The sequence below is a fragment of the Rhododendron vialii genome, chromosome 4a, assembly GCF_030253575.1.
Source record: "Rhododendron vialii isolate Sample 1 chromosome 4a, ASM3025357v1".
Taxonomy (NCBI): domain Eukaryota; kingdom Viridiplantae; phylum Streptophyta; class Magnoliopsida; order Ericales; family Ericaceae; genus Rhododendron; species Rhododendron vialii.
Window position 1 is genome coordinate 30,468,158 of NC_080560.1, and position 18,098 is coordinate 30,486,255.

At 38.2% G+C, this 18,098-nt stretch overlaps 3 protein-coding genes and 2 non-coding genes across 6 annotated transcripts in view; 1 reads left to right on the forward strand and 4 right to left on the reverse strand.

Moving 5' to 3' along the window:
* LOC131324745 (probable serine/threonine-protein phosphatase 2A regulatory subunit B'' subunit TON2) lies at nucleotides 1-13,766 on the reverse strand. The gene is made up of 12 exons (XM_058356845.1): nucleotides 13,332-13,766; nucleotides 11,680-11,771; nucleotides 11,318-11,380; nucleotides 10,916-11,014; nucleotides 8,808-8,966; nucleotides 7,405-7,476; nucleotides 7,123-7,255; nucleotides 4,232-4,296; nucleotides 3,197-3,272; nucleotides 1,956-2,057; nucleotides 1,242-1,434; nucleotides 1-468 (listed from the first exon to the last, which is right to left on the reverse strand). The coding sequence occupies exons 1-12, from the start codon at nucleotides 13,471-13,473 to the stop codon at nucleotides 231-233; spliced, it is 1,434 nt and encodes a 477-aa protein (XP_058212828.1). The 5' UTR covers nucleotides 13,474-13,766; the 3' UTR covers nucleotides 1-230.
* Nucleotides 733-850, reverse strand: LOC131324979 (small nucleolar RNA snoR104). Its single transcript, XR_009199555.1, has one exon. It is a non-coding gene; the product is annotated as a small nucleolar RNA snoR104 (small nucleolar RNA).
* Nucleotides 5,677-5,784, reverse strand: LOC131324919 (small nucleolar RNA snoR100). The gene has a single exon (XR_009199504.1). It is a non-coding gene; the product is annotated as a small nucleolar RNA snoR100 (small nucleolar RNA).
* LOC131324741 (pentatricopeptide repeat-containing protein At4g19440, chloroplastic) overlaps nucleotides 8,825-18,098 on the reverse strand; it is a 23,338-nt gene continuing 14,064 nt past the window's right edge. Inside the window, exon 2 of one of the 2 annotated variants that reach the window (XM_058356838.1) lies at nucleotides 8,825-8,966. The gene's annotated coding sequence lies outside the window, so the exon portion shown is untranslated. The remainder of the gene's footprint in view (nucleotides 8,967-18,098) is intronic. The other variant, XM_058356835.1, reaches the window with a different exon arrangement.
* Nucleotides 15,596-16,745, forward strand: LOC131323890 (uncharacterized). The gene is made up of 2 exons (XM_058355729.1): nucleotides 15,596-16,234; nucleotides 16,656-16,745. The coding sequence occupies exons 1-2, from the start codon at nucleotides 15,596-15,598 to the stop codon at nucleotides 16,743-16,745; spliced, it is 729 nt and encodes a 242-aa protein (XP_058211712.1).

The following is an 18,098-nucleotide window of genomic DNA, read 5'->3' on the forward strand; positions in this document are numbered from 1 at the left end:
TTGACAAGTGACAACCTTCGCTTGCGTTCACTTCAGTTGAATTAGCCAGTACCGGGGCACCCAAATTTGTCCTGCATACACAATTTGCAGATTTCAGAAGTATTCCAACAATAATTTCTCCCATGGATTCCACTCTAATGACGCTACGACAGACATTCTATTACAACATTAATAACACAAAAATTGACACAAGACAAACAAATGACCAGCAGCGAACTCCTTTGCATATGTCATTCTTCTTCTGGCTCTTCTTCTTCTTGGAGAAGATTCTCTCTATTGTCATGGGCCCAGAAACCACGCACATCTATAAGCATGCTGGCAACAGTTCCGCCCTGTTTACAACCCAGTAGATCGGACAGGGTGATCCTTAGAGGGTCAACTGGTTTCACCATATCCCAAATTTCATCTCTAACATCCTCGATGCATAGCTCATAGTTCCCTCCCTCAATCCATTTCTGGTGCACATCTCTGTTTCACACCGAAGGGGAAGAAAATTGAGGTTAAATATTTGCTCAGGAGTTACTAGGAAATAGAGAATTGATTGACCAGCAGTTTAAAAAACCTGTTTTCAGGGGAACTCTTTTAAGAACAATCAAGTTTCAAATGGTCAATAAAAAATTAAGTACAATATAAAGATTAGGTGCGTTTGCGTGTTTTTGGAAACAGTTTCTAGAAACCGTTCTCCCTAAATGATTTTATAATACCAACCAAAACAGAGCCTAATAGTTTGGTTCATGTATCTTGTAATTTGAGACTTGCTGAACCTTCTCAAGTCCCACAAACAGGAAATTACAGAGCTTTTATGTAGGAAGATTGCATCAGATAACATGGCAGCTTGTGGATGCCCCCCTTCTTTTCTTCCATGTCAAGATTTGAAAATATATTTCCAAAATTTTCTACTATGTCAATTTAACTAAGCATATACTGATAAAAAAAATTAACTAAGCATAAGAGCATCCTCAATGGCGTAACCAAAAGTGGATAATCAAAAGTTGCCACATCATCTTTTGGTTATCTATTTAAGGGGTTGCTAATAAACCTTTGACAGAGTGTAATCAGTGTATGGCGGAAAAGGATTGATTTGGGTATTAGGCTTAGTTTGGTTTGGTACTCTCAACATCCACAATAAGCAATTAAGCATGGAAGAAAAATTGAAATGATTCAGTTGACTTGTCAAGAAAATATTGGAGGGGAAAAAGTCTCCAACCATTATTTTAGTTGATTGGTAGAAAGATTTACACCTGAAAAGAGAGTGAATATCAGAGGTTGTGAGGTATCCTCTTCCTTGGAGATCGAGGCAACGAAACAAATAAGTTAACCCCTCCGGAGTGTCTTTGTTTTCTAGGGCCAAAACAAAGTCTAGAAAGCTTTCAAAATCCATCTCCCGAGCATTACCAACTCCAGTTTTGCCACGACGGACATGCTCATCAAATGCTGCAAACGAATAAAACCTTAACAAAATGAAAGGCAAAACAAAATAATCTGAACGAAACTATTGTGCTAACGATTAAGAACAGCTACAGCCTAACACATCTGGACACGTGCGCCTAACAATTAAGAACAGCTACAGCCTAACGATTAAGAACAGCTACAAAATAATCTGAACAAAATGTAATGTCTATGAGAATCGATTTTACTTCTATTCAACCACCAAATGACATGTAATATTCTTAAAGTTGGTCAACATTGCAAAAAAATTAAAAGCAACTCATGAAAGTAAACAAACAGTGTAGTTTTCAGTATGAATTTATTGAGGATATGCCTTAACTCCCACATAGTTGACACGCCACAAAATACCATGAAACAATATATCATAGTACTTAAGTGCATCACTGTAGAAATTTCGACAGACAGCATAGCCATGGAGTTCAACCAACATCCATTATTATTTAGGGTTCATAAAAGGGTTATTTTCAAGCAATTGAGAAAGAAGACATGCATGCACAGATTCGTACCCCTCTCAATGAAAATATCTGTCAAAGTCCCATCTGCATATTCTCGAAGTTCCTGTTTGCTCAATGTTCCATTCATATCTTTGTCAAGTGCAAGAAACATATCTGTAGAAGTAAAATGATAGCTGTAAGCTACAAGAACAATATTAACAGCAGCTACAAGCTATATAAGGGCAATAATTACAACTTTTGAGCTTAAAATTGCACGATAAATGCATAACAAATACCACCCCCTTTTATGACACTGGAATTCAATACTGTAAAATCACCCCACATGATCAATGAAAGAGCAAACTTAACGTCTGGGTTGTAATGATGATGATGAACTCCCTCTTGGGTAGGTGGTGTTCTGGTTTTGTGCAAAGGATGGATGAAGTATTTTCCCTTGCATAGATGGCTTACATGAAACAACATATATCTTCTTCTCCGCAATAAACTGTAATTGAGGTCACTCTCCACCTATAATTTCAACAAGTTTAAGCCATTTCCAGGCTACAGTTGCCGAAGTTCCAATGAGTTTCGTTTTTTATTTGTTAGTTTTTTTTTCTGGTGGAGAGAGAGAGAATAGGCGTAGGAAAATCTGAAAAGAATGTTATACTCATTAAGAAGTTTCCCCTTATGAATCTTTCTTGTACAACAGGCCACCTGAACATGTACGTCACACTTCTCTCGACTTACCCGAAGTTCAACAAGGCTTTGATTGCCAATGGATTGGTGGACATATTTCCTCTTGTTTATTTTTCTTTGGAGTCCTATCCTTTAAGATAATTTACAGTAGTCATGCCCATCCTTACTGCCCCTGTGTCCCATATTCTACTTGACTTCCTCTATGTTGGTTACAACCACCCATGCGAATCAAAACAACTACCTTATTTATTCTACAATCTGTAAACTCCAAACGATGACATGTACTACTATTTGGCTTTTCCAATCCAAGCGTTGTCATACAGTACTAAACAAGTACATACTTAAACTCAGGTGGTGTCAGATTGTTTAACTCACGTGGTGCCGGATTGTCAATTGTAGTACTAACAAGCTCAGGTGCTTTCATGGGGTACAAGCAAAAAAGAAAAGTTTGTCATCGGCTCTGAGAAAACGGAAAAGCATTTGGTGCACTTCAGTATGATCAATATAGCACAAGGTTTCATGTACAGATTAATATCAATTCAAAGAACAGCATAGGAAAGAAGTAAGATACCCAGAGAAGAATACTTATCAATCCTCAAAAGATTCAAGGTACCCACCACAAATGCGTTGGGCAGACGTCAATGAAAACCAGTTTTCAGCTTGTTCAGTGTCAGTGACTTCTTCCTCACTTTCCTAACATAGATCAAACGTAAGAATGCAATAGTCAGCTTCTATTTAATTGTTTAACAAAAAATGCATTTTAAAAATGCTTTATTCTGTTTCATTATGATTAGATTAAAACAAGCTTATGTAAATAGTTTGGATTCCTTTTCGTATCAAAATCATTATCAGGAAGAATGTAACACAAGTTTTGTATGGATTACTCCTGGAATTTTGGTTACCAAGAACTATTTTCACCATTTTTGTTGAGTCCATAGAATTACCAGAGGCATTTTACTACTAGTAAATTTGTCATCCTAGCAAATATGAATTTACAGAAAACAAAAGTCAACTCAACTTATTTTCATGCTGGAAAATGTGGTATAACTTTTCAGGAGAACTGGCAACTAAAAAACGTCAATCAGAACAAGCAGATCTTTCCCAATTTTATAGTGAAAAAAGATCAATATAGACAACACACATTCAATCAGCTTCCCAACTGCCAACCAATGATGTACCTCTTTTTTCTCGGCAACCAATGAATAGCCTTTGCAGATGGAAACAACATCATTAAAAAGATGAGAGCCTTAAACTACTGTCTTTTCCAGAGAGTGAGGCCCACTTGGCAGCAAAATGTCATTGCACCATAAATCAATGACTTCCATTTCAATCAATTAACTTTATAATTTGATATTCTTCAACTAAAACCAACTACAATGAGCTAATGAGGATTATTTATAGACTAAGAGTACTAGTACACTTGGCCCACAAGTAACACACTTAGGCATAGACTCTTTTTGATATTTATGACCTTTATTTTACTGCATGTCTGCATCGACTACAACCCCTTGGTCATTGTACTCCAAAAAAGTAATAGGAATAGGCACAGATTCAAGAGATTAACAGAAGTATCAAGGCCAACAGAAACAGCACTATGTTCATGTTTTGGTGGACAGTTGCTGACGATCTATGAAACAAGCACACAAAATTACCTGGTGCAATTCCATCAGTTCCTGGAGACAATTACTTAGCAAGATCCTCTTTATGCAAGCCTTCCCTGCAAAATAAACACAAGTCTGAAACATTTGACCATCCAAGAATAAAATGAAATGAGAATCCCCAGTGAAGGGAGCTTGTTTAGTTTTACAAGAGGCCAAAACAGTCTGGATTTATATCAACCAAAAGAAAAATTAAGCTACACCCACACAAACAGGATGGTGAACTACGATTCATCTAGCTTGGGTCAAAAGCTACTGAATAGATTTGATAATTTGACAATTTGTAGCCAAAATTAAGAAAAAAAACTGCTGCCACATGGACTGGTCCAGTTTCTGAAACTTTATAGTTGACAAGGCCAGTGAGGACTAATGCAAACTGGGTTTGAAGAATTCAATCACAGGCTTTCAATTCAGAAGATAGCAGAATAACTCCTAAGCTCTAGCCTGCCCAGCCGCTTCAGGGGGCTTCAGGGGTAGTTGATGCAAACTCTGAATGACCAACAGATAAGAACACAATAATTCCACTCAAAAGGCATTGTAGGTAAGGCAAGAGTGCAAGAGACATTGTAAGTGAGGCATAAGAGCCTTGCTGCCTATGGCGGTGGAGGGCTCAGGAAACTTAAGAGTTCAGTGCTAATCTGCAGTGGCACTCTGTCATGGGAGCATCTATGGAGAAGTAAGGGCAATTGGTAGGTGACTAGGGTATTGTTTTTTCATTCTTACGTTTTGTGGTAATAGGAGGTTACAGTTATAGGCTAAGGGGTTAACACATTAGATTTGTTGAATCACTAGCATCTGTCTTGCTATTTATAGCAATCTATACCAAGACGATTGGGTACAGTTTATCATTTGGCACTCTTGAATTACTACAAAAAGTGATTATAAGATTTATATTGTATCTAACTGTTAAAAGAAAGATTTATATCGTATCTAACTGTCAAAAGATAACTGCTCTATAACCACATTCAAATAGTCCACTCATATTATTAGTTCCCCCTATGATACCACAGTTTATAGCACATGGCTTACCACATTCCCATTCTCTTTCACGTTACATTATCACGACGGTACACATTCCAAGTCACATAGGGCTGCCTGGGACATGTCTTGGGCCCAACTATGAGGGGAGACGATTCTAAAATGAGGCTGCATCTGCCACCACATTGATAACCATTCTGAATCATATTGTGCAAACTCAGCTTGAAAGCCATGCTGGATGGCAAGTGGCAGCCAAACTGCATTGAAATTCACCTCAACTTTGCAGACAAATTCTGCTGCACAAGCACACAACAACAACAACAACAACAACAACAGAATCTATGTAGTCCCCAATCATTGGGGGTATGGGCGGGGAAAGATTGGAGACTGACCTAACCTTTGGCAATATGCACAATGTGGCTGCTCTCATAATACCACTGAAATAGTGGCCCCCCTATACCTGTTTTGCTGTGAAACCATGCCCTCAAATCAAAGCCGAATGGCATCAAAGAGGGCAGGCCTAGAAACCCAAATCAATTTATGTGTACATTACCATACTTCCTTCATTGATACTCCATAGCATCGATATGCACAATTGCTGCACAAGCACACTACAAAACCAAATCCACTGTAACTGGGCCGATTGAAACCAAACCTCAACTTTAAAGTACCCACTTGATCGCAATATGGCTACTAGCCCATCTTGCTCCCACCTAAGCCAATGTCACACCTGGTTATCGCATACTTAATATCACTTAGGCTACTTTTTCCCTAAAGACTATCAAGATATCAACTAGATTAAGGAGAATGCCCTCCCAAATCAGTATTTCCAAAAAATAACCACAAAACCTAATTATAAAGGAAAAATATATATTAGTAACTCTCTCTCTCTCTCTCTCTCTCTCTCTCTCTCTCTCTCTCTCTCTCTCCATATTATGCACCCTACAGAAGAAACAGATAAACCATTGAGAATTCTCTCTTGTAAATTCGCCTTAGACCTCTATTCTCCAAAGTCCAACCTCATAATTCATGCTCTAGTCTAGACATTCCGAAGGGTTTCTCGCTGTCCACCACGATTTCCCTTTCAGCAGTTAAGCTGTTCAAACAAATCACTTCTTCGATATTCAGCTTCCGATTAGCTAACCAATCTCCTACACCATCTATGCATCGTTTACTAACCACCTAAGCAGCCAAGTTCAATAGCTGCAACTAGCATCCAACACAAAACACAAACATACATACACACACGCACTCTCTTATATATGTCCATGTACAGTTGTACACATATGTATGTATTGATCCAAACCAAACCAAACCAAATCAAATGGATAGATTCATAAGAGGGAGATAAATCCCTAAAAGAGATACAAGGAGCAAAAACTCTCAACATTCTTTAATCAATACATCAAAACTACCTAATGAGGACCCTAATAACCCTAAGGACACCAAATTGACACAAATGACCCTAGATCCTACTGCATCATGTATGTACATATAATATCTCAAAGTAGAATGAAGGGTGCATTGCTTATGCAATGGAAGATATAAAAAATTCCATAGTACTTCAATTACCCGTTTTAACAGGTTGATACACTCCAATATGAATCCAGCCAACAGTGCAATTGTGTCAAATAAAATATGTGATAATTGGAGTGCATCAAACTATTTAAATTGAAATATGGCATAGAAAACTTATGATTGGTGCTAGAGAATAGAGTAGGTGTAAGCATGGTATAACACCTAGAGGAACATACTGGAGCTACAAAAAGATAAGTCACCAACGCAATTTCAGTTCACTACATGAAACACAAAAAATTGCATTGAACTAGCAACTTCAACTAAAATAATTGCCATACTATCAACTCTGCCACTTGAATAAAATGAATAGGATTTAGGAAACGGCATACCTCGTCTATGGGGATCACAAAAGAAAAAAAATTTGTGCGCGGCTATGCGGCAGTACATTTGAACAAAGGCTGAAGGCATGTCCCGAAGTTGTGCCAAATTAGGGATCAATCCTCGTATGTATGCCTCCATTTCCTGCAAATATTACATAAGAATTTTATATGTCAAGGATAAATTGCATGCAAAAAGGAGTTATTATATGTAAAACCATATAATTTAAATAAAGAAAGAAGCTACAACTTAGTTCTGGGAAATTAGAAGTCTAAATTTGTAAAGAACCATACATGAGACTGTAGGAAACCATCAGAATCCTCGTCAAGCTCACTCATGTCAATTCTAGCTTGCGTAAGTGAAACCTGAACAAAAAACGATAGTATCACTTGCCGCACACGCGCGCGCACACACACAAAGAGAGAGAGAGAGAGAGAGAGAGAGAGAGAGAGAGAGAGAGAGAGATTAATACAAGCCAGAGTAAATAATTAAACAAACAATTAGGGAGTATTTAAGTTTATCACTTCTATTATTAATGGAACATTTAATGTAGACAACAAGACAATGACTTTAGAAGACGGGAACAATGCTTCTTTTTATGAGCTTTTTGTCTGCTTTCGATTTCTTATCTTTGGGGCTTTAGTGTAATTGCAATGCAAGGCTCATGGACCAATAATAATAATAAAATCACAGAGCTCTCCCCTTTTCTGAATCACTTTGGCATTCTGTCAAATCAACAAAGTATATTTCTTTTTCCCTTGGAATGCAATATGGGGAACCTTGCACAAGGCAGGTTGGTTTGTGTGGTGCGTGGCCCAAGAGAAGATTCTCACCATTGATTATTTGTTCCAAATACAAATAACCATTATGGATCGGTGTTGCATGTAAAAAGTGGCGGAGACCATGTCACATCTTATTCTGAGCCAGGTGGGGAGCTCCATCTTCTCTTGGTTTAAATTTAATTGGGTTTTTGGCATGGCGCGATAGAGTTCTACATGCTTGGAGTGGCACCAAGGTAAGGAAGGGAGAAGAAGTCTACAGGAATGATCCCCTTAGCTTTATGTGGCTTACTTGGCGAGAAACCAATCAGCAGCAGTTTGATGGGTCGGAAATTCATTTTTATTGGCTTAAAAGTTTTCTTGTCCCGGACTACTTAGTTGGAGTCGGAGGAGCGCAATCTTGCTCTCGATTTTTTCTTGATATAATTTCTGATGCAGTGTATAGGTGCACTTTTGATGTTGACCTTTACATGCATACCAGAGGCATTCCCTTTATGCCTTCTTCGTCTCTAATACAAGTACTTATCCAAACAAAAGTGGAGACAAAGGGGCAATTTCCAATACCTTTGACTTGAATTTGGAGTTAATACATGTCCCTTTAAAAAATTGAAATTCCCAACAGGACTAATGAGTGGGACAGGAGGAATAATTACTACAATATAGGCAACTTGGTATTAATGTGCCTTTATTGTATAGCTCAACCAAAATGAGGAGCACACATATAGACAATAGAGACTCAACCAGCACCAAACACCAGCATAAGTTCCATTGGCAGAATAAAGGATTCAAAACCACAGATATAAACAAACAGCAAGCAATTGGAACTCCAACAAAAAGACAACAGCTTCTATAAAACAAAAAAGTTAAACAAACAGGCAAAACAATTCTTTGTTAAGCATAAAAAAAACAAGACCTACCGTGCGCATCACATAAAGGTAAAAGGGCAGAATTGCAATTCTTCCTGATTCATCTTTCTCGAACTTCATGAAGTTTGAAGGACTGAAAAAACGACGACATTTAGGGCCAATTTGTTCCGTGCATACAGAGGCAATATGGCAAAAGTCTTCATAGTTCATCTGAAAGGACAACAAATAAGAGGTATTAGTATCATTGTAGTTAAGTATCAACAAATTACAGAAAAATCAGACTGTTGTAACTAAATTAGGGATCAAATATTAGAGATTTTTACCACGGTGATAAAATACTTGCTCGAGAAACTAGATCAAAGGCACCAAACTATTAACTTCAAAACCAGTGAGCTGAGAGTCTTAGACAAGCATTTAGCAAGAATTTTCATACTAATGACTATGTGCACCACAAGCGGCAATACAAGTCGAATCAACACTTACATAATTATAGGTAATGTAACGTGGTTTTAGTTGTGGTTTATATTGGTCTTAAATTGGTTTTAGAAGTCAAATGTATAGTTTGCTATTTAGCAGTTTAGTGGGCATAGGAGATCTCTGAAGGCCATACCGGCTGTATAAATTGTAAAGAATTTCATAACGCTTCCAAAGCTATTTTATCATTGTATGAAGCAATTAAGCCCCAAGTGCGATGCTAAGGCTTCTAGGAGTGATTCCAAGAGTTTTCTAGTTACTCTATAGCAGTACAGACAGATCGATCTGTTTAACGCACTAAGTTGCCCCTTATAACAAGTCCAACAAGTAATCTTTCAGAAACATTATACTCTATCGGCATACTTAGGAGCATATGTCCCTCTTCGCTATGTCGTACCACCTGTGAGGTCAGCTTTTGCACTTGTAAGGTGAAACAGAAGTCAATGATGAGCCCATCACATTCCCCTTAGTTAAAGCCTAAGTACTTGAATTCTAAGGCAAAACAAAGCTCGCCCATCTACATCTGGCCGATGCCCTCCACATAATCAGCCATTGTCAATCTCGATTCAGAAGATCATCCATCACTGATCTTGATTCAAGAAAGATTGCATAACCAATATCCTATCAAAGATCTCCTATCGAAAGTGATCCAGTATAACTTACACTAGCTCTCAAAACAGGTGACCTAGAGATGAGGGGCATCAAGGTCCTTGATCCATCCCGTTGAATGGCTCCACATTAACTAGTCTTAGGATGAGAGGAATGTTGACCAAGATAAAAAAACTATGTAACCTACCCTGCGATACGACTCCTGAAGTCTATTAAGGGTTAATATGAGGGCAGAAAACCTCTGGAGTGCAGAACCGACGGGGTTAAGCCACCAGTCCGAGGTACGCTCTCCCCTGAGTCTCTTGCCCCTGATAGAAAGGGATCCCTTCACCAACCACAAACATCAAGACACCTTGAGACTTCAAACTCTAAGGCTCTCCAACAGCGTAAGGCCTCGGCAGCGCCACCCTCTCTATCTCTAAGAGGGCTTTAGCGCTCTCTTTCTGCACCTCTGGAGATCTCCAGCCAGCACAAATGCCACCATCTTCCTATAAGGCCCACTCTAGCCACCTCACCACCCCCTATTCACAGCATAGAACCAAAAATTAAATGTTGACTCTCCTACCGCCTACCAGAGTATTGTCTAGAACGCAGTAACAACAACCCAAAGCGTTCACCAAAACATCTTACTTTCATTCTCAAAGCCCACTTCCTAGAACTGTAAAATCCCCAAATTCTACCACCCAGCTTTTAAAATATAGATAAGCTTAAATTTTCTACTGGTATAATTGAGTTCGGGGTGACCGCTTGTATGAGACTGCACCCTGAACAACTTTTCACATTAATTCGTTTTCCATCAGCACATACAGAATCAGAAGATGTATGCAGAACAACAAATCATGCTTAAATATCGTGATGAGAATCACCACGTACAGAATCAGAAGATGAATGCAAACAATCTTCGTCCCTCTTATGAAATCTAACATCAATCCCATATCATGCATAAGTAACCGTGATGAGTCAGAAATCTGGAAGAATCTCAAAAGAAACAAGTTAACTACTGCAAACGTCTAAATTCTCAAAAAATCAAAACAAAGTGAGGGATATAGTACATAAACAAGGTAGGGTGCACACACCTTTTCAGCTCCAGTGGCATCATCAATTACACAATTTTCTCTTAAGCAAACCCACATGGCATCCAGATCATCAGCATTTAGCAAAAGATCGGATTGCTTCTGCACATGTGCAATGATAACTACACTTAGCTATTGCCGATGGAATCTCAAATAAAACAACATGATCAATACCATTACTAAATGAAAAGCCTACTGAAATTTGTACAGCCCAATACTATCAATATTAAAAAACTGATCTAGGAAAAAACAAAAAAATGGCTATATGGAGTCCCAAATCCCAACATACACCATAAAGACAGAATCTGCTTTACCATACCTGCTTCAATTGCAAAAAAGATGAAATGCTTAAGTCATGATAGATAGCAAAAGTAAATCAACCGACGGAAGAAGTGTAAGCAATACCTTCAAAAACCGATACTTAGCCAGCCTCTGGACCCTGTTACTGATGGACCCTTCTTCAGGTTTCTAAACAAAGGGGGAATAGTAAAACAAAAGAAAACGAGTCAAAAAAAAAAAAGTATTTGGAAAACAATATTAACCAAACAAACAAATTCATAAGCGGATAATGGATGTTTACCCTTCAGCAATTACAACAGAGGTATATTCCAAGTAAATATCAGAATGAAAAGAAGAATAAAAAAAACTGACAAGCGTCTGAAGAAAAACAAGCAAAAAGAAAGGTAGCAAAATTACTAGTGTTTCTTTCTAGCTGGGCACACAGTCTGTAATAACTCCATTTCCAGAGGAACAATGAGAATGCTTACCTTCTTATAGAAACTCGGTATGGCACCAGCTTCAGCACTCTTTTGCTGCTTCTCTTTGAAAATATCAAATAAGATTCTCTTTGTCTCGAGCTCTGTAGATAAAAATCCCAATGTATATTTATATATTGCATGACAACATAGACTGACAGTAACCTAGGTCATGTTTGCATCATCAGTGTAATTTTACTAGTATATGCATGAACTGCTTATATCTGTAAGGATATGGTGCAATGCCATTTGAGATATTAATCGGATTGCAGGATCAAGGAACCAAGGACCTGCAACCCTCGAAAAGGGAAACAAAATTGTAAGGTCATACATTAATCTGAAACTATCAAGTGGCTCAATCCGTAGGCAAAAGGCTCTTAACAATCAGTGAAGGGCTTTCCCAGGTCAATGCAAATCTATCAGATGAAATGCTTATTAAATTACTTGATTACTAAATTGCAAATTTGAACTCGAAATGCTTTACTGCCTCCCCTCATGAGGGGTAAAACGCTTTTCCCTGCACACATGCCAGTCAATACACTGGCAATTATAAAGCAACACAACCATTTCTTGGTCCCCAGGGTATGTGACTTGAACAAATTGGCCGTCCACAATTCTTCTAAAGGTGATGGACAATTAACAACCCAATAATGGAAATTCAAAAAAGTGACACAAGTTAATAAATATGAAATAGACGAAGGGGATGGACCAGAAGAGAGAAAAGGGATGGACCCAATACTAATATTGAGCTTCTAGATTTTGCTTTTGTCTCGAGCCAGCTTTCGCGCAACTCGGACTAATCCTTACAGCACCTCCTACAGCCATTTCACACGCTACGCGTGGGATGAGGTGGCCCCAAGAGTTGCGAGCATGGAGAATCGAACCTGAAAACTTAGAAGGGAGCAAACCCCTAAGCCCCAAGCCAAGACCACTCGGCTATGAAGCACCGACACCTCTAAAGGTCGAAGTATCACAGTGTCGGACACGGCGGGGACACCTCGGGGACACGTACGGGAGTTCCATAATTTAATATAAATTTTTTAGGAGGACACGGCTGGGGACACATCAGGGGCCAAACTGTAATTTTAAAAAAAATTTTGGGGCCAAATTGTAATTTTAAAAAAAATTCTGGGCGTCAAACTATAAATAATTATTTATTTATATAAATAAATAAATATTCACGTGGCGTGCCTCCCGCCGTGTCCATGTCCCCATTAGAATTCTCGTGTCTGTGTCCATGCATCATAGCCACTCGGCCAACCCCTAGGGTTGAACTTATAAATTATGTCAAGTTACATCAGTTGTCCACTCTCCATTTCTTCAAATACAATACAATACCGCAATCAAGGAAAAAACCTAGTTGAAAAAGGCATTGTCTTGCTTCCATTTAGGCACTTGCTCGTCAACCTAGACTTGAATTCCGTACTAAATAAACAAAATGAACATACTTAGGGGGCTTTTCTGCGAAACTAAATGGACTAAGGCACATGTTTTTACGGATTTCTAGATACATGTGACTAAAATACCATTTAGCAAAAATAACTCAGACTATTGTCATTAGCACTGTAGGCTGATACTATCGCGGAGACGCACCCTAAATGCCCATATGCATGTGTATCATAAATATATACAAATGGAGAATTAAACAGAGAAAAAATACAGACCCATCAATGCTTCAGAGCCGAGTCCGGCGCCGGTCCCGATGTACCGGCGGAGGTTTCGGACCCACAACATTGAAGACGGCGGCGGAATCTTCCTCGGCGCCGATGATTCGTGGCCTTCGCCGTCGCTGGACCCGCTGTACATTGCTTCTAACCGCCCCCTGATCTTAGTCTTTTACTACAAGCTTAAAATTCAGAAACGGATCGATCTAAGTAGAGCTCGACGCCCCGAAAACCCTAGAAGAATAGGCATTGGGTACTGGTTTTTCGTAACCCTAGCTCTCTCTCTCTCTCTCTAGTCTTGTTTGATCAATTGAGTCTTCAGGTATTGGACGCTCGTAGACTAGAGAGAGATCATGGACTAGAGAGAGGATGGGGTTTTTTATTTGTTTTCTGGTTCTGCTGCTTTGAGAGGAAGTTCTCGAGTAATTGAAAAGTTCTCCCTTATTTACATGGCGCCGTTATTCGCAGCCTTTTATTTTCTCCTATAATCCATTACATTTCGGTAAATGGTTGTTGAAAATCATAAATAACATTTCGATAAATTGCTGTTGAAAACAATATTATATTTCGGTAACTACATGTCGAAAATATGTTCAACTTTCGGTAAACAACTGCCGAACATACATTTTCGGTAAATAGCTGTTGAAAAAAATATTATATTTCGGTAATTGGATGCTGAAAATATATCTCAATTTCGATAACTAACTGTCGAGTATAATTGAAAATTTTTAACGGGCTATGGAAAAAAATAAAGGGGTACGAATAGCAGCGCCCTATTTATACGATATACTCCCTCCGTCCCCAATTAATTGTACACCATGGGAAATCCAACTATTTAAGTAGACAACATTATTATACCCCAAAAACATTTATTTTCCCAAAATGCCCCTCAATTAAAATCTTGTGATTTTGAAAAAAATTAGTGCAACTAAATTCAAAAAATTTGGCGGCAGAATTTGTGGTGAAAAATCAGCAAGTGCTGATCCAATCCAGATCCTTCCAAAAATTTAGTGGCTGAATTTGTTTGAAAGCAAATTTAAATTCAAAAGTTAAAAAGAGGTGGGTAATACTACTCCTATTAAACTCACAGCTTACCTCCTATGTTTCCCTCTGTTTCCGTATCCTAGCCAAAACACTTCCTTTCTTTTACAGAAAGTCTACACATACATGCAATCTGTGCACAGATTTTATTGTGGGCCCCACCACGGGTTTCACACAAATCATTCGAGCCGTTCATTAAATGTAAAATATTTTTTTAAGAGTCCCCAAAAAAATATTCTCAATCCGATACGTACAGGTGCTCGATCCAATCATATAACTTTTCATTATCCGAAAATCTGAAAGAAAAGTTAGATGGTTGGATGAAGCACCTATAAGTATTGAATTGAGCTTATTTCTTGTGGGAACCCTTGTAAAAAATGTTTTATATTTAATGAACGGCTCAGATGATTTGTGTGGGACCCGTGGTGGGCTCCACAATGAAATCTGTGCACAATCTGTGCACAGATTGCTGTGTGTAGCATCTCTCTTTCTTTTATCCATTTTCATCTCCCAGTCAAAAAATATTTCCCTTTTCATCTCCCAATCAAAGCATTTCCATCTTAATCTCTCCTCCCATATCTTCTTCCAAATCAAAAGAATTGCTATCCTTGTCTTTCTCTTCCTCATCTCTTTCCCAAATTAAACCAGTGCCTACCCTTTTCAAATCCATCATGAATTCTTCCAATGAAAATACCTCCACTGGTTTTAGATCAAACAAAAATCTTACGGACGAACAATGCCGGAGAATATATGAAAATTTGTTGATGCAAAGTCAAGGTGGAAAACTAAAGAAGGGTTGTATAACCTCTCTTGCTAAATTGTTCTCTGTCAATGTAAGAACATTTCGTCGGATTTGGCAAAGAGGAAAAGCTTGCATCGCCAATGGCTTGGCTGTCATTGTATCCAACAAGAGATCAAGAGCAGTAGGGTGCAAGCGAGTTGAAATCGACATGAACAAAATTTCTACAATTCCTTTCAAACGTTGGTCTAATATACGCTCATTTTCGAGTGCCTTGACTGTCCCGAAGTCAGTATTGCATAGGAGAATAAAAGAAAGTTTGGTCAGGCCACACTCAAATGTATTAAAGCCACATCTATCCGAAGAAGCTATGAGATCAAGGCTCCAATTCTGTGTTTCCATGCTAGAGCCAACAACTCTTCAAAGCCAGCCAAGGTTCAAAAGTATGTACGATTATGTCCATATTGATGAGAAATGATTTTACATGTCTAAAGAATTGCACAAGTACTATTTACTCCCCGAAGAACCAGAACCATATCGTACTTGTAAAAGCAAACGATTCATCACGAAAGTTATGTTCCTTGCAGCCGTAGCTCGGCCAAGGTTTGATGCCGCTGGAAATGAGGAGTTTTTGGGTAAGATAGGAATTTTTCCATTCACGTTCAAGGAACTGGCAAAGCGAAGCAGTAAAAATCGACTGGCCAGTACAATGGAGACTAAGGCGATTGTATCAGTAACCAAAGACATCTATAGTTCGTGTTTGATTGAGAAAGTTCTCCCAGCTATTCGATCTAAATGGCCGCATTCTAGTGCAACGGAACCCATCTACCTTCAACAAGATAATGCAAAACCTCACATTAGTCCATTGGATGCTGATTTTGTAGAAGCTGGAAGTAAGGATGGGTTCAATATGCGCTTATTGTTTCAACCGCCTCAAAGTCCTGATATGAATGTTTTAGACCTTGGATATTTTAGGGCAATACAATTTCTTCAACATCAAGAAGCACCGAGAACTATTGATGAGCTTGTTCATGTCGTGGAGAAGTCATTCGAAGAAATGTCATCGGATAATCTCAACCGGGTGTTTTTATCATTACAAGCTTGCATGATTGAGGTGATGAAGGTTAATGGGGGGCAACAATTATAAGTTGCCACGCATAGGAAAAGGCCAAATGTTGAGGGAAGGTTCTGTTGTTTCTAGCCTAGAATGGAGCCTCATATTCTACAAAATGCCTTGGTTCATTTAAAACAGTGAACCAAATAGTTACATCAAGGTGAGTTTCTTCTTCATTTTTTTTGCTAGACTCATCAAGAAGAGCTGAATATTTTTTTTTTAAATTCAACCAGGTTCTATTCTTTTTTTTTTTTTGTTTCTTTTTTTATGCTTAGAGTTGGAAAAACATCCCACTTATGAATTCTCTCTCTCTCTCTCTCTCTCTCTCTCTCTCTCTCTCTCTCTCTCTCTCTCTCTCTCTCTCTCTCTCTCTCTCTCTCTCTCAGGTAACAAGGCTGCTTAAATTTTGTGTTTTTGCAAAGTGGTTCAGTCAGCTAAGAAGTTTTTGATGGCACTCTTCAAGTCAAGTTTGAAATTGTTGAATAGAGAGAAGGCTACATGCAGCATTGTCTTTTTGTGAATCTATAAATATTTGAATGGGTGTTCAAATGAAGGGGGAAAAAACGAATGAGAAGTGAAAATAGGTGTTCATAGTCATAATCAACTCTGTAAAATGTCTTTTACCTTTTGGAAATGAAAAAAAAGCAATATCAGTTGGGAATCTGTATTGTTTTGTTTGACTTTAAGCATTTAATGTGAATTTTTTTGAATGTACGTACTACTAGTTCAATTTTAAAAAGAAGGGCAAAAAAGAAATTTTGGCAAGTTTTACCCAGCCATTTTTGGAAAGTGGACAATTAATTAGGGACGGAGGGAGTATAACTTTTAAACCCCAATGAAATTTCTAAGGGTATATTTTGAACTTGTGAAAAGAAAAGAATTAATAAGAAGAGAAGATTGTTTAGAAATAAAGTGTAAGAAAAAATGTAGAAGAAAATATATTGTGTTGTATTATTGTTATTACTATTATTATCTTTTCTACCATCATTCATTAGGATTTATCGATAAGCAACTTTGGTTGCAATCTTTTCTTTATCATCCTTATGGGAAAACCAACCGTTTTTCTTTTATTTTTGTATTTTTAACCTTTTAAACTTTATATGTTTGTTAACCCTCTCGTCTGATGGAAAGACCGAGTCATTACAATTGCTTCTTCCTTTTATGATGGACCAAGAGAGATAAGGGAAGCTGGGAAAACTTTTGATACGAAAAAGGCTTATGACAAGAAAGGCTCATTTCCTTTTCCTTTGCACCCTTGTCACGATTAAGCAATCCTCTTCATACAATTCATCCATCCGCTAAAATAATGAATGAGTTCAAAAGTCTGTTTGCAAACTTGTCAAGTTGGCTTCCCTCTTTGGGCAACTTCTATGATAATATTCCTCGTTAAGGCAATTTGAGATTGGAGCAAAAATGATATGGAGCCTAAAAGCTCCATCGTTGGATAAATAGTTGTTTCTTTGGAAATCACTCATCATGTTCTTTTGAAAACCAATCCATCCGCCAATAATTGTCAATTTACCATCGGGCCATCTATCGGGTTAGCCCGATAGACATCTAGAAATGACAAAAAAGATGGTTAAAGGTCCAAGAGCCATAATTAGACCAATGCCACGGAAGGCTTGTTCTATCTTGGTTCGACACTCTTTTCCATCGAACTCACTAATAGAGAAGGGTGGTCCCCAAAGCACATCCTATTTCATTTCGAAAAGCGAAACCCAGAAGCAGCCTAGACCGCTATAACACCATCTCAATTCTCACCCAAGGAAGATTTTTCACTTTCCAAATCTTCTGGCGGCTATACGGAATTATCAGTAACATCACGGGTATCCAGTGTAATTTATCCATCCGACAACCTTCTCTCTCTCTGACT